Source organism: Podarcis gaigeae, assembly GCF_964106915.1.
Source record: "Podarcis gaigeae genome assembly, chromosome: 5".
NCBI lineage: Eukaryota > Metazoa > Chordata > Lepidosauria > Squamata > Lacertidae > Podarcis > Podarcis gaigeae.
Window position 1 is genome coordinate 47,841,579 of NC_139681.1, and position 24,175 is coordinate 47,865,753.

At 41.5% G+C, this 24,175-nt stretch overlaps 1 protein-coding gene across 2 annotated transcripts in view; it reads right to left on the minus strand.

Moving 5' to 3' along the window:
- Nucleotides 1–835: 835 nt before the first annotated feature.
- Nucleotides 836–24,175, minus strand: part of PLPP4 (phospholipid phosphatase 4) — an 88,957-nt gene continuing 65,617 nt past the window's right edge. The window contains exons 6-8 of one of the 2 annotated variants that reach the window (XM_083741504.1): nt 11,611–11,781; nt 5,483–5,671; nt 836–5,119 (exon numbers count right to left, since the gene is read on the minus strand). In XM_083741504.1, coding sequence (XP_083597630.1) covers nt 5,070–5,119; nt 5,483–5,671; nt 11,611–11,781 — 410 coding nt within the window. In that variant the 3' untranslated portion in view covers nt 836–5,069. Of the gene's footprint in view, nt 5,672–11,610; nt 11,782–24,175 lie in introns of both variants that reach the window. The other variant, XM_083741505.1, reaches the window with a different exon arrangement.

Here is a 24,175-nt window from a genome sequence, read left to right on the forward strand (position 1 = left end):
GCCCTAACCACTAGTTATGCTGACTGAGGCTGATAGGAGTCTGCAATGTCTGGAGGGAGCCACATAGGCTATCTCTTGTGCTAAATTAAACAGATGCAAAACTAGAGACAAATCTCTACTGTCCTGTAATTAATCTATGCGTTTTCTGTTCTACAAACTTACCAGCAACAGGGCTAGGATGAATGAAGCCAAAATTTAGCATCTTCTGCTTTAAAAAAAAACAAGCAGAAGACTGAATCATAATTCATGTTTCACTGCCAGAGAAACAGACACCCAGAGCCTGAATGTGTCCACTGAACCAGGCAGCTGTGTTAAAAACCTGGTTTATAGCCTACTGGCTTTCTTTTCTCTCCATTTTCCCCTGAAGCTATAATTCAAAGTCACCTAGGCATCTATTGCTCTGAGTTGATTAGGCCCTAAGAATGTGATGCTACTTGCTTTCAGTTAAAGGACATAATATACCATCTCTGCTAAGCCAAACATTTGGATGCACAGAATCATATCATCATATGCTATCAGTCGCTCTCACATGCATCACAGAAACCACAGTTTCTCTTGGCAGAACGTAGAGAGGTAAACAGGAATGAAGCTGAATCTATGACCAGAAAATTGGATTGCAGGACTTGTATAAAAAGGAAAGAAATAAGATCATTTAGGGATTCAAGGAATATTACAGACGGCATTTCCTTTGTGAGACAGCCATGGGTACTTCCCAATACCAGCTTGATGACAGCTACTTGACAACATTATCAACATTCAGAAGTCAGTAGGGCTTAGAAAGCCAAGTCTCTTGCCAACAAAATAAAAATTACAGCATCACAATGTACAAAGTTCCCACATTCATGTTCATTTTTATTGGTGCATTACAGCATTTACATTTCCTTCACATTAAAAGCACAAAATTAAAAAGACACTGATCCACAAAAATGCCTTTTCCTCACCATCTTGCACTAGTAACTGCAGCTCTTCTGGATATTTCCGTAAGGTTTACATCATTACATCCTCAGTAAATTTTAATTACATTAAAATCAAAAGCTTTTACATGGATTCTTTTATGGCCCTCAGTGTAATTACCTCCATTAAATACACTTCATTCTTTTGCCGCATTGCAAACTCTCTCCCAACTATTTATCTAGCAGTATAGATATATTTTTGTGGCACTGAATGCCACATTCTATAATCTGGTTAGCCGGGATTCATTTAATGGTTGGCAAGTCTTCTAATTATATCTTAAGGAAATGGGTGGAAATGGCTGGAGGAGGAAGGAATGTCTTCTTCCAAGACATGGTGAGTTCATACAGCATTCTGGAGGAGAGCCCATGTATTTCATTCATTTTTAAGAATTAGGCAGAACAAAATGCATTTAATGCATCACTTAGAAACATTCAGTCTTGTTGTGAGAGGAAACTAGGAAGGCAGCTTTGTTATGGAAGAGGGAACATTTATGGGGAAAATTAAGAATGATTGATGATACCTTAACATCAAGCCAAGATCCAAATGCATACTGGAACAGTGGCTACATTCAAATCAGCAGAGTGAAGCTGCTCTACATAGTGACCAGGCCAATTTTGCTATTGACACTGCAAGCCACAGAAGAGAGCTTGGAATGGTACGGTGGAAGTCAAATGCTCTGCATAGTGAATTGTGGTGCACAAATGGCTCGCTACAAGAGGTTGCTTTCTTGCTTTTGAAATGGACACCATGTTCAGTTTGTTCCTATAAACTGGGCCACCATGAGAAGTTTTTTCAAAAAAAACATATGGATTAAGCCAGAGCTTGAGGGCCACATTCACCGACCTGGGCAACTTTCTGGGGGCCACATATCAGTGCCCAGAGGCAAAAGTGGCAAAAGGAACAAGCATGAATTTGACCTTCATACAGTATGCTAGCTTCTTCACACTAACACACCTCTCTCGATCCTCCATCAAGACACAATACCAGAGCTCAATGACATATTTCAGCCAAGTCAAAACACTCAAGGAACATGCCTGGTTCGGCTTTGGGGATGTATGGCCTAGAGGGGGTCTCAAGGGCCACAGACAGAGAGGCCTAGATTGCCTCCTGGGCCTGAAGTTTCCCATACAGTCAACTTGACTTGGTAGCCTCCAAAGCTCCACCTGGTTCAGAAACTTGAGATGTGCCAGTGCAGCAGCTTTCAGTTTTTATCCCAAATATAGTGACATTGGTGGAGGGCATGTATGAGTAGTACAATAGCAGATTGGGGTCAGCCTCAAAGAAAATGAAGCAGGGAAAACAGACCTTTGGAGAGATACCTTGTGCCTGATCTGCTAGTCTCACCAGGACACCTGAAGGCACAGGAGCAGCTAAACCTCCAGGAAAGCTTTTTAAGCCCAGGGCAAGTTCAGCAACACCTCCTGCTTAAAGGCCGGTTCCCATGACAAAGGCTTTGGGTGTTCTTCAGGACATTCCCACAGTCCCTCCTCCAACCATAGTTGGCACATATAACATATTAAGGTTTTGAACAGTTTGTTTCATGCATAGACAGATGTCTGAATAAAAAAATTAGAGCACCTCTATAACAGAATTCATTCTGTAAGAATTTTTCTCTCTCAAAAATATAGATCTAGGACCATTGTGAAAATTTCACTAGTAAGACAGTAAAGACACGTGATTCAGAGTATATGTAAGTATCTGATCATTGGGGGAAATACTGCAAAACTTCCCAAACCCTATAAGGTAGGCAAAAGTTATGTCATTGCATATTCAGGAAAAGTGAATCCTGATACTATTCTGACTTTCCACCCATTCATAATTTCCTTTTCTCTCATACATACAGAGGTGTAAGATCCATATCTCCACAGTATATTTTACATCCCAATATATTTACATAAAACACACACACAGGAACACAAATGTCTCTTCCTATTAAATTCTATAGGGCTTTTAAAAGAATGTGATTCTAATTTATTGTATATTTTCAGTATATACAATCCTCATTTTGGGTATTTTTTTATTTGACTCTGTGCAATGGATCTATTTTAAAAAGGGGGGTTATCTGTTCTCACCTCTGACCCAAAACATCATAGGTGTCAACCAACAATCACTTCCTTCAGGTAACCCCTGCCCCCCTGCAAAATATGAAAAAATTGGCAAAGAAAATGCTCAGTTTTTATAGGGGGATGTGAACTTGTTAAATTACAGACTAGGCCAAAGCCTAGTCCATCAGGCACACATTAGGTGTAAATATAGCTATGGTAGCAATCCCTTCCAGTTGAAAGCACCATAATGGGTAGCATTGATCAAAGCAGCCTCCGTTATTCCAGCTAGCTGATCAAACCAAAAAATCCCATTGTCAGATTATTACATAAAACATCTTCTTCCCTAATACGCTTTTATAAAGAATTCAACGGCATGTTTTTCTTTCTGTCATCAAAAGGAACATGACTTCACTGCAGTATGACACTAGCACAAAGAATTAATGGAAGAAGAAGAAATAAAGGAGGGAAAGATTAATGAATGTGGATACGCCACATATTGCTCTACTCCTATAAGGGTGGCAGAGACCTTCACCGATGCATCCCTAACTAGACTGGGGAAAAGATGCACAAGGCAGCAACCTGGACCACATGGTTGTATTCATGTCCTGAGGCTGTGAGCATTGCTCCCAACACTGGGTGCGCAGTGTGCAATGAGGGACCGGAGAAAGAAAAATCTCCCTTGAGTCATCCTGCCCACTTGTTATTCACCACACCAAACAGTAGCCAATGACTTTGTGAGTTTTTGCTGAGATATCTGAAATCTGAAGAGGGGCTGATGGAATAATGAACAGGATATAAACCTTTTTGTCAGTAGATGCAGTCTTGTGCACCCCTGTCAAATATCACAGCAGGTTCACGAATCTGAGGTACAACCTGAGGTACTTATCAAAATACAGTGGGCTAGTTCATACTTTGAACACTGCCAACAACCTTGCATAAGCGAAAGGCTGCACACGAGTGAAGGGTCGCTATGGAGTTCACCAAAGCAGCATGCTAGGCTGGGAGTCCTCGCTTTTTGCCACAGACTTCTGAAATGAGGTTTACGATTGTTAACATATATGCCACTGAGTGCTGCCACACACACACCCTCCCATGCATGCACTTGTAGTAATATAACAGCAGCCTCCCAAACAAGCATAGCTATCAACTTTTCCCTTTTCTTGCGAGGAATCCTATTCGGAATAAGGGAATTTCCCTTTAAAAAAGGGAAGCGTGACAGCTATGCAAACAAGGTACTTGGGAAAGTGCTAGATTCAGAATTGCAGATGCAGAAGATAACACAAGTTAATATAGCGTTGGTGGGGGCAGGGAGAGTCAATCTTCCCAAAAACAGATTGCCATGAATGGCAAACTATTAAAATCCCCAGAAAATAAACAAACAAAGAAAAACCCATTAGACTAATGTGACTCTAGCTCACATATTCACAAAAATGTGTTGTTTTTTTCACCTTCACAATTCAGGATATTTTTCGTGTTAGGTTTTTTTTGTTTCGTTTCTTTAAAAAAAGGACTACAACTTGCTGTTTGGCAATGAATTATTCAGTTTGAATGTAAATTATGCTCTCAAGGGAAAGGAAAAAACCGTTCCGCTAATGTGTTAATATTAAGAGTGTCCAAGTGATCCTATCAATATACGTTATTGCCAGCTGAGAGTTCCAAGGTCTTTGCATAACTGTGCTGTGGACATCTTGCTCAGGAATGACTGATGCCTGCAATCTTGGCCTCCTCCAGCTCCTGCTCTTTTGTATATTTAAAACCATCATTTCATTATAGTCAGCACAGAAGAACGCTGCCAGACTTGATGGACAGCACAAAGATACTTGCACTGCTACGTGTTAGACAACTGGGAGACACGCAGAATGCTCTTGTAACCGCATACAGAGTTATGAGACATAAAAGAAATAAACCTTTTTGATACATGCTGAATGCCTTCGGAAAAGAAGGTGTGGTGTCAATCACAGTTCAGAATGCCTTTAACTTCTTAGCAGAAGATATTTAATCCCTTTGCAGTCGATATGGTCCATCCGAGTAAGAGTTGGTCCTGATCCGTGTTCTAGCTCAGCCACAGGTTCACTGGGTGGCCTTGAGCAAGACATTCTCTTCCAGCCTCTGCCACCCATCTATAAAATGGGAATAATAATGACCTGCCTCAGATGGCTGTTGGTAAGTATGAATAAGCTAGCACTCTGCACGCTGGAAGTGCCATGTAAATAGAGATTAGTAATCATGAGCGGCGTCTCACGGATCTTAGTTCTGTATTCGTCCCCTTAAACAATCATTGCTTTTGCATGGAACAGAGGGTGTGGGATACACAGGACAGAGGTGTGTGAGGGGAAAGAAAAGGATATGGAAAAGTAAGGGAGGGGTATGGCAGAATCACAGCTGTTTAAGAGACATTTGTTATGCAGAGAGACCAGTTTGGATTGGCGGAATGTATGAAAGGGCTAGAAGTTCATCCTGCATGTGTATTAGTCATACTGGACCTTCTGTTATCCCTTCCAGAGGCAGGCTGGTTGCATTATCCACTGTGGGCGCCTCTTCTTTCTTCAGCACGGTCTGAGCAAGCAGACTGACGTAAGGCTTGTGACAAGACAGGTTACCCAACGGAGGGTAGTGTTGTCTGTAGCAAATGTAAGCAAACATGAGGCCGATGACCCCTCCGACAAAGGCATCTAGATGTGGGAGGGAAAGGAAAACAATATTTGCTAAGAAGCCATGTATTACTATTAGAACTACAGGAAAGAGAGAGAGCCCCCAAATTAGATACAGCATGAACACACTATGGCCTTCCCACCCCATTCACATAGGGGGATAGTGCAGTTAGTGTGGGGAGGGTGGCTTGGTGGCTCTGCCCCACCACACCAGTGGGCACTGAACAATCGTCATGACAAAATAGCTTGTCTTCTTAAACTGGACTGCTGAAATGAAATCAGCTTGGAATGACCAGAGACTGATTTTAAAAAATGTAGAAGCTCACCTGGTTCTGGTCCTCAAAACAAAATCCTATGCTCTGCTCAGAGGCAACATGTCCGCACATTAAAATTAATTGTTTGATTAATGCCTTGCTCCTGTTGGAGTTTGGGGGTCTAGTAAAACACAAGTGTCAGCTTCCTCCCCCCCCCCCCCGATTTGGATGAGACTTTTCTGGCTTTAATGTTAATTATTACCTAGGGTTTTTGTTTTGATCATCTTGTTATATTCAGTAAGTCAACTGAAACAAGCAACGCACACAGCAAAATTAAAAAAGGTAGGAATCACACGTGCTTGATTTTGGTTAACCAACATGTTCTGTATTAAAAGGGACCTGGAATACTTTAGCTGCGAAATTCTTACACTTTAGTTTCGTTGGTCAACTTTTGATAATCAGCAGAAGAAACTGTACACAGAGAATCTGTCTTCAGATGTTTCTTTCCCTACAAGATTGATATTGCAAAGAGGAGGAAGCTGAGGTAACTGCCAGTGGCGTAGCGTGGGTTGTCAGCACCCGGGGCAAGGCAAGTAATTTGTACCCCCTAACCCATGGATTTGCGCCCCCTAACCCTAACCCCCTGATGTTGCGCCTGGTGCGGCCAGCCCCCCCTGCACCCCCCACGGTACGCCACTGGTAACTGCCTCCCTGCCCCCAATGCCCTCCAGCGCTGTCCTCTGCATATAAAAAGGCAACCTTCTGCACAGTTACATTCAGTGTAACAGTGTAACTTACACTGTTACAAGAGCCTGTTACACTCATGTATGCTTCCCGCATACATTAGAGCCCTAATTTGCTTTATTTTGCAAATACATGTATTTAAATAAGGGTTCTAAAGCTGGAGTAGCCAACCCAATGTTGTGGGCTTCAACTCCCAATATCCCTGAGTGATGGCCAGGCTTGCTGTGGCTTATGGGGGTTGTAGTTCATAGCATCTGGAGACCACTACAATAGCTTTCCCTGTCCTAAAACATGTAAGGAGCTTACACAAGTGCAGCAGACTCCTCACTGCTGAAGTTCACATCATGGCAGATGGCAACAGACAGGCTGAAGAGAAACCCATAGAGGGTTCATATACAATTTCAATGTGATTATTAGCAGTAGCAGAAGACTAATTTGGGGTTTATATCATGTTGGTAGGAAGCCTATTATCTGGAAATGCTATCGCCCTGAAAATTGCTTGCAAAGGTTAAGTGAGAATCACCACCGTAGTTAAACATATGATCTTTAATGACTAGTCCTGGTGCTAACAATTCCACGTATTCACTTTAATAGTAACAACTACAATTGCCGTGTGGATAGTATAATGACTTGAAAACACTTCATATTAAAGCTGGTCTATGACAGTCATTCCATGCAGCAAACCCAGTTATCACATAAGTACAGTCGTACCTTGGAAGCCGTCCCGGAAGTCCGTTCTACTTCCAAAACATTTGGAAACCAAAGCGCAGTTTCTGATTGGCTGTAGGAAGCTCCTGCAGCCAATCAGAAGCCGCAGAAACCCTGCCAGACATTTGGTTTCCAAAAATAGTTTACAAACCGGAACAGTCACTTTCGGGTTTGGAGCGTTTGGGAGCCAAAACGTTCGGGAACTAAGCTGTTTGAAAACCAAGGTGCGACTGTACTGGTTTATGCTGTTGCTATTACATTGGTGTTAAGTAAATGGAATTTGTGCTTTTTAAGACCAACCCAAGCAATTTCCAAGCAACTGTAATTTGAATAGATTTACAAGGTGGCATCCAACTTCAAACTTGTTCATTATTTGAAACCACTAGAGGAAACTAATACTTTGTTCTATCAAGCAATTAGTGCAAAACAACAAAATGCCATGCTGAACAATACATATTTGTTAATTGATATTGATGACTAACACCCTTTCTCTGGGCATTATCACCTATTTGTTCCACCTTTATTAAACTCCTTTGCACCTATGTGTGCACTCAAATGAGGGGGGGCTTCAGCTACTTATTGCTACTTTTATTATTTTTGACACAATAAAACCAGGACATTTAACCAAGATATTAGTGCTTGTTCTTGTTTCTTAATTGCATGACTGCTTTCCACAAGGAAATACAAAAGAAATCTATTTAAATACATGGCTTCATGTTTATAGTCTTTACCCCCAGCCTTTTAAAAGTTCCTACACAGAATTTATGGTGCCCTGTCACTAAATAACCAAGATCTATTTATTTTTCTCCATTTGCGTTCTGCACTCATTATAATTAGCATGCAGTACTTCTCCCCCATCGTCTATCAAGAGAATCTTCTTTCTTCCCTCCCATGAAAATAAATGGTGTCCCAAAGAAGATAAAACAAATTTAACACAAGCAAATATTGGAGATCATCTTGTATTCAAGAAAGCTGTATGCATCTAAGGTTGTCAACGACAACCATACAGGAATGTGAAACAGTGAGCCCCAGGATACTTGAAGAATTACACTTGCACACACACACATTCACCTGTGCAACTAATAAAACAAGAGACATTTTCGGGGACACACATATAGAGCAACTAATTCAGGCAATCAACTTAACACTAATGTGTAGGATAATCAGAAACCCAAGAACGTAAGAACTGCTGGATCTAATCCAGCAATTCCCTCACAGTGGCCAACCAGATACCCATGGAAAGCCAGGAGTTTAATTTGAACACCCTGATGAGTGTGCTTTCCCCATTTTGCTTGAAAATACCTCATCTTGCACAGGTGTGTTTCCACTGTTACTTCAAGGGAAACCTGTGGGTATTCCTCTTGAGTGAGAATCTTCTCCCAGCGTGAGCAAATATTTACATGAATTTTGTGCCAATTTGTTTTTTTTTAACATATAATGTTATGAGTAGTTAATTAATATTTTATATTTTTTATATAACCCACTTGGAGATTTTTGTCAATTAAGTTCTGTATAAGACGTTAAAAACAAAAGCCTGAAAGCAGAACCTGAGTGCAACCCCACTCTTCTCTTTCCTCTTTGTGGTGCTTCCATTAGCAGCTGGCAAACTAGAAAGCCATTTCCCCAGTCCCCCACCTCAAATGGAAGGGCCTGTGACTTTGAACTTTTTGGAACTGCCTCAGAATTATTTTACTTTATTTTTTTATCTCTCCAGTACGGAAATACACAAAGGATGTCACAAGGAATAGGCTGTTAGCCCAGATTTAATGCTTGACACTCAGTAGCCTTTTATCCATTATAATTATTTCTGTGTACCTTGTTGGGAAAATAAATTGGAGTCTTTTTTAAAGGAAAGAAAAGGAGGGTGGAAAACCTTGTTAAAAGTAATTACCGACCTGCTTGGAATTCATAATGGAGCAAGTGCATCTGCCATTGCTCCACCAGTATGCCATGCTTTGCCATTAGAGTGGAAAGGGGCTCGTCATATTAATTTGGTCAAACTTATATATGACTTTTTAGGTGCATGGCTGTCCTATTTGCCTTTCACATACAGTACCTGTGTCCCATATGTTATGCTGATCGTCCCTGTTTGTTCCCCACTGGGCAATAAAGGCTGTTATCACAAGTAATTCAGCACAATTGCCTGTCTCCTCTCATCATAAGAGACAATGACTGAGCAACAAAGCCTGTAGCTGCATTTTACTGAGTCATTTAAGTCTCCCCATTCTGGACGTGGTCCTTTTAGGTAAGTGCTAAGGCCACCTGCAGAAAAACATGTTGTTAATACAGTCCTTGGTTCCCATCAAAAAGCCAGCAGAGTTTTCCCAGTTCTACCTCCTTAAACTTCAAAGGCAAGCATAGACAGCCGTAATGGACATAGCAGTAATCCCCTTGGGTACAGTGTATTTCCACCATACAGAAAACGCTCCTGTAATTATCTGCCTCACAGCACACATTTCATTCCATGAATAATTCTGGCTTTTGGCACAGCAGATTTCTTAAGCACATACTTCTAGACTTACCTCTACAGCAGCATTCGGAATAGTTTTGCCTTTTACACATATACATATGCATACCCACAGGTACACACACATACACATTCTGAACACATCACATGCCCTGCATAGCAGATCAGGGGAAAGCATATTCTACAACATAATATCTATGAATTTGACAACACACTCTCAGGTCATGATATGGGGTTAAGAGAAGACTTCTTGTGTGAGTAGAATTCTGAAATAGTTTTCACTGAACTATCCCCAAGAGCCTTCCAACACACCCTCTACATGCTCATCCAGATGCAAGACCCACTGTATTCAATGGGTCTTTTTCTAAACCTTTGGTGCATTTATTAGGGAGTTGCAGGACTGTTGTCTGACTACCTTTAAACAAACTGGGTTTCTTCTCCTTTTTCTATATTATCTTAAAATGCAACCATAAAGCTATTAAAGGATTCATTTTCAATGACTCAGAGCTGGATCAAAACACCAGATGATAAAATTATTCAATCCCTTGTCAAAAACAGAGGATAATCTACTCCCAGACAGTCAAAGTTTAAGATAGGTTATCAAAAAATTGCATTAATAGGCAACACCCAAACGTAGACATTCAGATACAAATGAAGACTATAGCAAATGGTTTTTGTGTGTGTCTGAAAATAGTTATACATTCCCCCACTTCTTGAAAAAAACACCAGTGTATGCTGACAAATCACATTTAGGAGTCTATTAACAGCCATCTGTTTATTTCTAAGATTCTGGGCAGAAGATTCATCTGGGATGCTAATGTTCATATGAATGTAAACATTCACTAAATTTTGGATTCACTGTGTTAATGTTATATCATCTATAGTATGATGTTACAAATACAGTATTTATCTATATAGTTAACTACAGATCTAAACTACAGTGATTCTGCTTTCTGCAGGAGAGGAAGCATCCTGAAAATACAGTTAAGCATCTGATGCTTGGATATTAACACTTGATGATGTAAATCAAACACATGCATGCCTGTACCTCAATACAGTACCTATCTATAGTAAAACATAACACAAAAATGGGCACATGTAGGCTCAGTAAACTAACAGTTAGAGTGGACCATCATTTCTTTCTACTTTATTATGTAAATAAAAAATATATTTCCAAAGGAATACCCTGGGGTCAGAAAATTTGTAAGTTGGAATGGGTGACAGCTTGGACCCTTGCCAACTCCGTTCTGTTTTGCACTGGCTAAGCTAATTGCTGACCTGTAGGCAGAGATCTATATTCCAATTTGTAGCCAGAGATCTTGTGAGTAAATTGCTGCTTATGGGATGCCCAATGCCATCAATACCAATTTCCCTTCCAATCTACATTCCCTTCTTTCCTTGGAAAATCTGTTCCAGAGGGTTGGGAGACCCCCCAGAGTCACAAGAGAAGTGGGATGGGGAAGAGGAAATTGGTAAAAACGTTCCACAAGCCAGAGCCTCTGCTGGATTATTCATGGAAGAGCAACTCTGAAATTGGAGCAGATGTCACTTACAAGCCTACAATTACAAAAATGAACTGGGTCAAAAAGCCTTAACTAATTACCTCTGCCCTGTATTTCATTTAAAAGATTTATTGTATTATTATTATTTTTTTCAAAAAAAGGCTATGTGTGGATACTGAATCAGAGCAGTGATCTGTCTTTCCCCTTACTGTACATGGATAAGAATCACTATAGCAGACAAAGAGCATGGACAACTGACATAAGGGGGAGATTCCCATGGCTCACCTTGCCAATGATGCTTGTAATCGCACATGCGTGACAGAGCGATCATCATGGCGCAATACAGAGGTAGAATCGCTGCACAGAGCCGCCAGCTTTTCCCACGGCCTTTCTCGGTAAAGCAATGCAACTTCCCAGCCAAGTAGAAGGTGGTGAAACCAAGGCCTGAAAATGCAACTGCCAAAGGAAAAAGAAAATGTAGAACCAGGTAGCAGATGAGAGTTAGCAGAATGATACAAAGAGGCTGCTTAGAGAGTTGTGCATCTAGAAAGCCAATCCTTTGGCTGCAGGGAAGCAACAGCTAATGATGAGATCTTAAGCTGACAGTGCATCATCGTTAAGGATCTCTTGTGATTTCCAACAACTGGTATTCAACGGCATTTTTCTGTATCTGCTCTCATACGACTTATTAGAGACTTACATTTTCTCCATCTTTTTTATCTACAGCAACCCCTAGGTAACATTCTAGTTTCTTCCTGTTTTATTGCAATAAAGATTCACCTCCATATCAATACCAGCATTGCTTAATTCACCTCTCCCCCCCCCCCCCCATGATACATCATGACACATTTCAATCATTTGTGAATATTTACATAATGTTACTCTGGTAAACATTATGTAAATAAATATTCATAAATGGCTGATATATATCAAGATGCACTCGTAATTGGCTTTAGGTAATATGCGATGCTGACATTATTTATTTATTTTAAAGATGTCCCTACCATCTTTCTTTTTAAAAAATGTCAAAGTGGTTCACTTACTTTTTTTAAAAAAACAACACCACACAAACATAAAAATACAATAAAACAAGCAATACAGCATCAGTTATAAACCAATGCAAATCTCTGTAAGCTGGTAGTAATGACCAGTGAAGGCCTGGGAGAATAAATATTTTTTTTAGCAGATTCTGAAAGCAAGGCACCATTGGTGCCTGCTTTCTTCCAGAGGGGAGGTTGTTCAATACAGTGGTACCTTGGGTTACATATGCTTCAGGTTACATACGCTTCAGGTTACAGACTCCGCTAACCCATAAATATTACCTCAGGTTAAAAACTTTGCTTCAGGATAAGAACAGAAATTGGGCAGCGGCGGCACAGCAGCAGCATGAGCCCCCATTAGCTAAAGTGGTGCTTCAGGTTAAGAACAGTTTCAGGTTAAGAACAGACCTCCGGAACGAATTAAATACTTAACCTGAGGTACCACTGTACACTGGACTCCACCAAAACAAAAAGGCCTTGCCTCTGCTTGCTGTGAGCTGGATCTCATCAGGATGGACCTCAGCAGGTTGTTTTGGAGCTGTTTTTAAGGAAAATCGGCAAAAACGAGACTGCCAACATGGGTTGCCATATGTCCGGACATTTCCCCTGATTTCTGCCCAGATACTGTTTCCGACTGCAGTATTCTGTGGTTGTCAGGGAAATTCCAGACGCATGGCAACCCTCCAAGGGCCTCATTAGAAGATCTTAGTGAAAGAGCAGGTCAATATGGAAGAGGGTCAGTAGTCGATGGTGGGCTGGGATGGCAACTCTTGTTGGGGTGAGCTAGCACCTTATTGGCTCCACTGGTGCATTTGCACAGCAGAGCTCCTTGCCACTTTTCCTCTTCCAGCTGCTGGTAAGTCAGGTGGGCATCTACACTCCACTCCACCCTAGTATCCACTACTGGAGAAGGCATTTCCTCAGATAAACTGGTTTAATCTTTATAGGTCAGTACCAACACTTTACGGGACGCAGGTGGTGTTGTGGGTTAAAGCCTCAGCGCCTAGGACTTGCCGATCGAAAGGTCGGCGGTTCGAATCCCTGCGGCGGGGTGCGCTCCCGCTGCTCGGTCCCAGCGCCTGCCAACCTAGCAGTTCGAAAGCACCTCCGGGTGCAAGTAGATAAATAGGGACCGCTTACCAGCGGGAAGGTAAACGGCGTTTCCGTGTGCGGCTCTGGCTCGCCAGATGCAGCTTTGTCACGCTGGCCACGTGACCCGGAAGTGTCTCCGGACAGCGCTGGCCCCTGGCCTCTTGAGTGAGATGGGCGCACAACCCCAGAGTCTGTCAAGACTGGCCCGTACGGGCAGGGGTACCTTTACCTTTACCAACACTTTACAGGACGCAGGTGGCGCTGTGGGTTAAAGCCTCAGCGCCTAGGACTTGCTGATCGAAAGGTCGGTGGTTCGAATCCCTGCGGCAGGGTGCGCTCCCGCTGCTCAGTCCCAGCGCCTGCCAACCTAGAAGTTCGAAAGCACCTCCGGGTGCAAGTAGATAAATAGGGACCGCTTACCAGCGGGAAGGTAAACGGCGTTTCCGTGTACGGCTCTGGCTCACCAGAGCAGCGATGTCATGCTGGCCACGTGACCCAGAAGTGTCTCCGGACAGCGCTGGCCCCCAGCCTCTTAAGTGAGATGGGCGCACAACCCCAGAGTCTGTCAAGACTGGCCCATACGGGCAGGGGTACCTTTACCTTTTACCTTTACCAACACTTTACACCTGACTGTGGACAGCAAACTGGCAGCCAGCACAGTTCTTTTAAAAGCGGTGTCTCAGGATCATGGCAAGTAACTTCACTTAGCAACCTAGCCACTCCATTCTGCACCAACAGCAGCTTCTAGACCAGTCTTAAGGGCAGATCCTTTTGTTGTGCCTGGTTTGTGATGTCTTGTCCTCAGGTTATTCAGATTGGCTCTGGTGTGTCTCTAAAAGGTAATTCCAAGAGTCCTGGGATAACCGGTGAGGATTCCCATCTCTAATTAAGGGGTTCCATTGCCAAAAGTGGGAACCAAAATATGAAAAATAAATGCAATTTCTCACTTGATTCAAAGGCATTGCTTACAGGGTGCTCTCTGGCTATCCAAGTAAGTGGGAGTTGTGTTTACACATAGAGCATGTGAGATAATTTAAATGGAATAGCTACTGTTATTGCTCGCAAAGCACTTAAAGAAAAATCCCCATTTAATTCAAGTTCAAATATAATAATTTACACATTTGATTTCTATAAACTTGCCACAGGCCTCCACTTGCCTCACTGTATGTACCTTCCCATACAAAATGAAAAAAATATCTATAATTACTTCAGTGCACTACAGATGAATTTTAGCTGAAATTATAATAGTTGGTTTCTTTTAAGCATACTCTAATTTGAAGCCTGCAAGTGTTTGTGCACAATTACTAAAGAGCTGCTTTTTGCCTTTAATCACACCAATACATTACCTCTTTGAAACAAAAACAACAACGAGGGAGCCCAGATACCAAATTCTCTCATGATGATTTCAGAAAAGTCTTGCAAAGATGCACCAGCAGCCCAATGTGGTGCAAGGAAGGCAGTTAGTGGAAGTAGCAAAATGCATAGACCACATCAACAGCTATTTGCATGAAGGCATATAGGAATTCTAAGATAAAACCTAGAGGGAGGACTGGTGAATAGATTGTCCCTCGAGCACAAGCTGTCAGTTTTCAAAACAACAATTTAAGTTAGAGCAATTACTGAAAACCCCTCTTGTTAGGGGTTTGCCCCACCTCTGAAAAGATCTGTGGGAAATGCACAGTGCTAAAAGTAACCAGAAGCATAAACTTCATCATGCAAGCCTATTCTCATGAGATTGTTTCACGTGAACACTTCCAAAGGGGTCAGAAAAGTGGGTGAATCTTTTCTGTGGCATAACACTTCTTTGGTGTAATGTCTTCTTTCATTTAGCATCAATGAAGGTCAATTTCTACACAGAAAAAGAATCAGCAGCTGCAATTTCCATCGGGACGGCAGCTCCTTACAGTTTTATAGTTTTATAGTAAAGATAAAACACCTCTCTCAATCAGCCTCCCAACTGAACTTGCCATCGATTTGAATCTGTGATTAAAAATGCATTTGTTTTGAGTGATGAAATGTGTCAAAAGCTTCAAAAGCAAATGCCATTTTGTCCTTTGTTTTCAGAAGCAATGCATGCAAGATAAGAGGGTTAACAAAACTCCAGTACTCAATAATTATGCCTTTGTAGGAGTACAATGCCCATTCTTGGCTACTGGCAATTTAGGGAAAGTTTAAGTGAATGGAAGCAAATGGAGAAGGAAGCAAATGTTATCCTATTGGTTACTAATTCCTTTGTATTTGGTGCTGTGGGTTAAACCACAGAGCCTAGGACTTGCTGATCAGAAGGTTGGCAGTTTGAATCCCCGCAACGGGGTGAGCTCCCGTTGCTCGGTCCTTGCTCCTGCCAACCTAGCAGTTCGAAAGCACGTCAAAGTGTAAGTAGATAAATAGGTACCGCTCTGACGGGAAGGTAAATGGCATTTCCGTGTGCTGCTCTGGTTCGCCAGAAGCGGCTTAGTCATGCTGGCCACATGACTGGAAGCTGTACGCCGGCTCCCTTGGCCAATAAAGCAAGATGAGCGCTGCAACCCCAGAGTCGGTCATGACTCGACCTAATGGTCAGGGGTCCCTTTACCTTTAACGGAGTTGGGCAGGGAAGATCTGGATTACAATCAGCCATTTGCCTAGCTAAAATCAGTCATTTGCCAGCTAAAACACTCCTGGTTTAACAAAGCATAGTATATTAAACCCACACTCTTGTTCTGCTTTCCGTGCTTCCTCCTCCCCTCTACTCTCTCATGCAAAATAAATAAATAAGCCACAGTTTCCGATTACATCAGAACTGAGAAACTGTGTGTAGGGATATCGCGGAGTGGGCAGTGGGGTCCGGAGGGAGCACACTCCCCACCAGCAGGCAGCCACAGTCTGCCTGCACGCGTGACCCTGGGGTGCAGGGCACATTCCCCCCCCCCCAGACAAGCCACAGCTGTCTGAACATCGTTCCCTCTGTCTGACCTTTTGCGGACTCAGCAGTCTGCGGTGTCCTGTCTGTAACCTTTGTCCCTGAGACCTTTTGTCTCCTTCGTCATACACTGTGCAAGGGGAAAATGACGCTGTGGAAACAGGTGCCAAAATAACTTTGTACCACCCCACGATCTCGGGACCGAAGATGTGTAAAGGTCACAGCCCAAAATGTATTTGCCTGGTTTGCATATTTGTCTCAATAAAAGGAAGCTCCACAGGGCTAGCCAGCAGCTTGCATGCAGCTCACCTGTGCGCAGCTCACCTGATGACCAACCCCCAGTCTTGGGCCTTCACTTCACTATGGTTCAGTCTCTGACTACAAACCAGGATATCAAACTGGGCTCTGATTGTTGCTTGATATCCTGGTTTGTAGTCAGAGAAAAAACCAGAGCTCCCCAGCCACATTTGCAATGTGTATCCCTGGTATTAAAATGAATGGGGTGGAATAATGTAATGACATCATAACATGTCATTTACATCATTCCTTGCGTAAATTATGTAAGCTCACACCCTCCAACATTTCTCCAATGAAAATAAGGACGTCCCATCCATAATGATAATTTTACTATTTATACCCCCACAACATCTTACTGGGGTGGAATCTACACACACAAAAAACCGCTGTGCTTTTTAAAGAAATGTTTTGAAAAATGCATTGAATTTGGCATAGCCAAATGTCACATTTGTATATTGCACTTTACAACACATTTAAAACATTTTATTTAAAGCTGTACAGCTGAGTCCTGGGTTGCCCCAGCCACTCTGGGTAGCTTCAAACACATATAAAAGCATAATAAAACATTTAATATTAAAAAAAAACCCTTCCCAATACAGGATTGCCTTCAGATGACTTGGGGGTCGGATAACTCCATACCCTCCAACATTTATTCAATAAAAATATTGACATTCTAAGGAAAAGTGGGACATTCTAGAATCAAATCAGAAACCAAGATGGCTTCTCTAAATCAGGGACATCCCTGGAAAATAGGGACACTTGAAGGATCTGTAAGCTATGCAATTTCATCACAGATGACAGGCAGGCAAGTAATGTAGTGTTTGGTGGAAGATGAACTGCAGCAGAATGGAAACAGTGCTGCATGCAATGAATACAGGGTAGGACAGATAATTAGGCCTTCTTACATTTTTATATGCAATAAATAAATATGAATGGTTTCTATTCATAAGAGGGTTTGGTTGCCGGCACACAGTTGAGTTCAAAGCATGATAAGTAATATTTTTGCTGGCGACTAACTTTTATAGTCTTATGTAAAAGGCTTAATGTTTTGTTAGGCTAAATCTTAGTACTACTTCCAATTGGGTACCAGCGGTGAGAAGATATCCCATCTCATATAGAAGGGGAGATGGGAATCTTGTGCAGGGGTGCGGAGACTGACTGTCACATTTGGGGTACCTGCCACAGAGCTGTCTCAGGGAAGGGTATTGTAAAATAGTGATGGAAATGGTAAAATAGCTTACAAGTCATTTTAATAATCTAAATGGGCACTTGAAGATGATAGACATATGACAGATAAATAGATAGAGATAGATGATAGATGATAGATAGATGATAGATAGATAGATAGATGATAGATAGATAGATAGATGATAGATAGATAGATAGATGATAGATGATAGATAGATAGATAGATGATAGATGATAGATATAGATGATATAGATAGATATAGATATAGATATAGATAAAGATAGATGATAGATGATTGATAGATAGATGATTGATTGATTGATTGATTGATTGAATGGATAGATAGATAGATGATAGATAGATAGAGATAGATGATAGATGATAGATGATAGATGATAGATATAGCTAGAATCATTATGAGTTTTCCTCCAGCCTCACAGAAACCAGAGATAATAGGCAGCTTCCTTGATGCTTCGCTTTTGCAGAACGGATAGTCTCAGGAGGGTTCCCAGAGTATGCGATATTATTTTTTCCTTTTAACCACACAAAGGCAACATGAAGAAGGCACAAATTATCACATCCACAGGGTTTCCAGGCCTTATTTTGGTGGGGAAAGAGGCAGGCTTTAATGCTTTTTCCTCCATTGAGAAGAGAACAAATGTAATTGGGAGTAAGGGGCAAAAGGCTGTGAAACAAATCAGACTGAAATGTATTACGACTGAATCAAACAGACTATGTGGAGCTGTTAATGTCAGATGTGAAGTAGAATTTGTTCCTATAACTAAGAATTGTTTAGAAATGGAGTTGTGGTGTGTTTTTTTAATTTGTTTGGTTTTCATTTAAGAGAACTGACCTAATTCACACCTCCTAGACTAAGCATTGGGTTTTTTTGTATGAATGGTATAACAAATAGTTCAGTGTTGAATTTGTGGGGAAAGTGGCTGAATTTAGTTTGCTGGGAATGACATTTCAGGGCTCTTTACGACATTTCAGTGTCCCCACATTGTGTTTTGAATAGTTGTAATATTTTAATGCCATTTGATGCTGGTATGTTAGAGGGAAAGCACTTGTGATGTTGTCCACCTATGAAATGGAGTCTAATCTAGCTGTTACAATCAATATAGCTCTTTCCTCCTCCCTTTATTAAGTATTATCTTTTGGTAGTGTGAAAACTGGTAAATAATAGAAAGAACATGATAGGATTGAACCAGAAGGTGGATATCTAGCAAACTCTGCCTTAAATTGTTAAGATTCCTTTAAGGTGAAGGGGATGAGGACAAATATTGACACAGTCCTGAGTACCATCAAATCTTTCCTGTCACGTGGAGCTGCTACTCTTGTGCAAGATGACTAACCGAGGGAACCCTGCTGTGTTGTGTGGCTATGAAACCAAATACAATTTTTGCCAGCCCTAGCCTTTCTAGTGAAATATTTATTGTTAAGATTGATTTTCCCAGCTGTGCAATCATCCAAAATTGGGTTATTTATCCAACAACCAGTGCACAAAATGTTAGCAGAAAAGAAAAGAAATGTAATTATCAGCAGTTTGAAAGCTCTCCAGTCTTGAGATGCATATAGATTTTGAAATTGTGGAATAGCTGTGCATTGTCTGTAGACTAATTCCCAGTTTGATAAGGTGAGGGTGTAATTAGTAAAATAAATAGGAGTGGTAACATTATGTCCTAAGGACTTGGGGATGCTGTTTCCTCTGCCACAAATTAGCTTTGCTTCTTCCAATACTATACTTTGTTTTACTACACTCTATACATTGTGAGGTGATCAGCCTGTGGCCACAATGTAATAGGGGCTTATGGCACACCGGCACAGTTGCAAAAGGATCCAGAGGATGAGTCATGGCATACAGAAGCCAGCCTCTCTCTCATATGCAACATACTGCTGCCAGGTACCTGGCTCAATAGTACAGCTGATTCTCAATAGCACAACTGATCTGCATTTTCAAGATGGATAGGTGGTACGGCATTTTTCTACTAGGACCCTGCATGTACCCCATGATTAACTTTGTATCCATAATTGTGTTGTTAAAACAGTCCCATAGTTTTCTCAGTCTGTCCTTGGTTCACTTTGATCTGTGATTTGAGTTCCAGTTCACTCTGAGTAAATCAAAGCTCTGTGTTTCACATTCATTCTTAGGGGAAATCTAAAAATGAATATAATTTTTTTCCCCTTTGGGCAGAAGCCTATTAAATTTGCAGGCACAGAAACTCCTACAGAGTGGGTTAAACCTGATGGCACAAAAAAATGCTTTTGTGAAAATGGTAAAAGGCCCGTAAGGATGCTAACTAAGTTCATATGTAATGGCAAGTATGGTTTGACTGGTGGTACCACCAGAATATTAGACAGGCATGTTTTCCTCGTCCTCTCCACATCATGCACTCTTGATTTGCTCCCTCACTTCCTTGGTTGAGGAAATCTATGCTCTGCCATTACATTTGAACCAGTGAAACTATGGTTTCTGAAAACTAGGAAGTATGGGAAGGAACTAGAATATGCAAAGAGAGGGAGCGTATAAGCCCAGATGTGGGAAATAGCAAAACCATAGCTTGCAATTATGTGAGAATCAAACCACTATTTGATTGGTTTCATGAAGGACAAGGAGAAGGCAGCTTAGGCATGGAAATGTAGCACTCAGTAGAGTGAAAAGGAAGGGGAAGGCAAAGGTAAATATTGGGGGATTTGATGTGGTTGAATTGAGATAGGTTATGTACAGTCTGTTCAAAATTATCTATTATCTTATTTTCTCAGCAATTTCTTTCTTTCCACAATGATTAAGGAAAATGAAAAATCATCTGAGGATAGGTCATGAAGAAAGCACATTCAGTAATCCTATGAACCAAGGAGATACTCAAGCAAAGTATATATTTTTAAAATGCAAAGTATAAATTCATCACCTCCATCCAACCATGCAGACACAAACACACACACAATTCTAATACACCTATACAAGCTAACAAATAAAGCTGGAAAACGTCATATTATAGTATGCAGTACTTTAAACAAGTACTTTAAACAAGCAGTACTTTAAACAAGTTTTACATTCTATTTTTGCTCCATTATCAACTGCCTTTCCCCCTAGTTGTGAAGAATTAATATTCTGATACAGTCCATGTAATGATTTGCCATACTACAACTCCAGTGAAAACAGGAGGAAACAAATGGCAAACAATCATCAGAAAGTTTGTCAGGCTTTGATAAATCTACCATTAACATAAGCTCACTGTTTTCAAACCTTGATACTAGGAATACACCTATTCCAAGTCCATTCATTTTGGTGGATCTTGGGTTTGGTGTTAATAGGAAAATAAGAACCCTTGTACCAAGTGGGACTTACTTCTGAGTAAACACAATTGTGTTTTACATGCTGTAGTGAACACTTAAGTCTATCGCACTATGTGTAATTGTCATTTGAAGAGGGTTCATGTTGCATGGATGGGAAAATAACCTGCAAGCCAATGGTCTCCATTTCCTTTTGTCTGCAAACTCATCAATAGCTCCTTCTTAAAAAAAAGAAAAGGAAAAAGAAAAAACCCCACAGAAGTACAGGCTCATTGCATGATCTCCACATGAGGGAGGGCCAAAGCATTTTTTCTCCTCCAAGAGTTCCCCTATCTTTTCAATGCTGAGAAACATTCCAACAACCCACCATAGGCAGAGGTGAAGCAGTGCACATTCATTTCATGCAGGTTCCCACGGTGAAGTAATACAAAACAGTATTTATCGTCTGCTTTGTAATAATTTAAGGGGCAGAAATTCACTGGGGGAGTTCACTGCTCTCTCCGCTTAGGACTCTGCAGTATGTCAGCAGCAATGCCAACCCTGACAAACACTGGAAATATTACAGGGTTTACTTTCTCTAGGCCTTTTGAAGCTATAAGTAAATGCTGCAGAGATAGAGGTAACAAAGCAACTGGGGCAGATCATTCCATAAACACTGTTCTTCTGTGGTGCCTGGCAAAGATGATAACGGACTGGCTTTCCTCTAGGCTGCTGAAGCCCATAGAAGACAGCAAGATGAAACAGAAACCATAAAATATTTGAATATAATATGAATTATAAATATTTAAATCATGTAAAATGATTCAATAGACTTTTTTAAAAAATAAGAACATAAGAAAGCCTGCTGAATCGGGCCAATGGTCCATCTAATCTAGTATTCTGTTCTCACAGTGGCCAACCAGATGCCTGTGGGAAACCAGCAAGCAAAATTTGAGCACAACAGCAATCCCCGTCTTCTGGTTTCCAGCAACTCGTATTCAGAAACATTGCTGCCTCCAACTGTGGAGGCAGAACACAGCCATCATGGCTATGACTCTTTCCTCCATGAATGTGTCTATTCCTCTTTTAAAGCCATATACTGTAGGTTGGTTGCCACCACTGCCTTCAGTAGAAGTTCCATATGCATGGAGTGAAAAGCTTTTATCGGTCCTGAATCTTCCAACATTCAGCTTTGCTGGATGCCCACAAGGGGTTAAATTCATTGGATGTCCACATTAAGACATACCTAAGCAGCCTTCCGGGACGCGGGTGGCGCTGTGGTCTAAACCCCAGAGCCTAGGGCTTGCCGATCAGAAGGTCAGCAGTTCAAATCCCCGCGACAGGGTGAGCTCCTGTTGCTCGGTCCCTGCTCCTGCCAACCTAGCAGTTCGAAAGCACATCAAGTGCAAGTAGATAAATAGGTACCACTCCAGCAGGAAGGTAAACAGCATTTCCGTGCACTGCTCTGGTTTGCCAGAAGTGGCTTAGTCATGCTGGCTACATGACCCGGAAGCTGTAAGCCGGCTCCCTCGGCCAATAAAGCGAGATGAGCGCTGCAACCCCAGGTCACGACTGGACCTAATGGTCAGGGGTCCATTTACCTTTACCTTTAAGCAGCCTTCCCAACCTGGTGTTCTCCACATGTTTTGGACAACAGCCAACAACATCCCTGACCATTGGTACTGCTGGCTGGGGCTGACAGAAGCAGTAGTTAAAAACGTTCAGAGTGCACATGGATCTGTAAAAATTGCAAAAGGCTGAACCTAAAGCTCAAGTGTTCATCAGTCATCCCAGCCTATTTGGTTGCAGTGGTGGAAAGCGGGCAACAGGTTCATGCCTTGTGGAACAATTGTCTAGCATTATGGTTTGGAAAGGACTCCCATCTGCTTGGAACCCTCTCGACATGGATCTATCTTTAAATAAACCCCTGAACATGGGTGAGCATTCTGAGGTACAGCCTAGGGCACACTCTAATCTAGGCAGGGTTGTTGGGACTAAAACTTCATCCATGTAATAAAGCGTTACAGCCAAACTCCTCTGTGGTTGTTCATTTACAGGGGAAGATCAGTCATGGCAAAAAAGCCCTGATTTTCAGGGAAGCTTGGACATCATGACTGATTGTCTAATTAAGGAACACCTAATAAATACCCAATAAACCCCAAGGTGTGCAAGAAGTGATGGCAAGCCTCATCTTCTTCACTTAGAAATTGGTTTGGTATGATTGTTGCATGCAAACTTGGAGTGAATTTTCATTGATTGATTTGCACTTTTCATATCTAGAATGTGCAAAGCACAAGCTTGTTAGACTGATGAATTAAACCTCAATGGGTGGTATTCTGTGCTAGTCCTGCTCAGAGTAGCCCTACTAAAGTAAATGAGCATGACTAACTTGGGTTTATTAATTTCAGTGGATGTACTCTGAATAGGGCTTAGATACAACCCAAATACAACTAATATGTGCATGCAGCATTTTTTTTGTATAAAATGAAACAAAAATCGTATTCTGATTTTTATACTGCAAAGCAACATGTATGACAAATTAGCTCTTTCTGTATACAGTTGTCACAGAATGTCTTAGCTTGAGGCAGCAGATGGTAAATATTCATGTGTTGATTTCGTTGTGAGACAGATATGTCTCCGAAGAGTCTTAACTCAGATTTGAGCTGGCTCTTCCCTTTAACATGTTACTTTTTTAGATCACAGAGGCCACAGAACAGGGGAAAGACTGGGAAGCTTAAGCAAAGAAGAAAGTAAAGCAGTGATCGTTTCCCTCTCCCACAGGCACTGTAAGATGTGAATGCATCCTCTCTCGCTCTCTCTATGAGAGAATTCTGGAAGAAAATAATTCAGGGTGAATATTTATTATTTATAAAGCACCAGAAGTGTGCCAGGTTTTTATTTATTTATTTGCAGAAACAGATGCACAAGAATTTTGCAGAGGAAGCTCCTGGACAGACAGATTTTTGTTCACATTTTAACAGACAAAAACAGGAAGAGTCTGATGAGGGCAAAAGCTCTAACTGCCCCAATCTTCCCTTCATCTGCACCTGAAGCCCA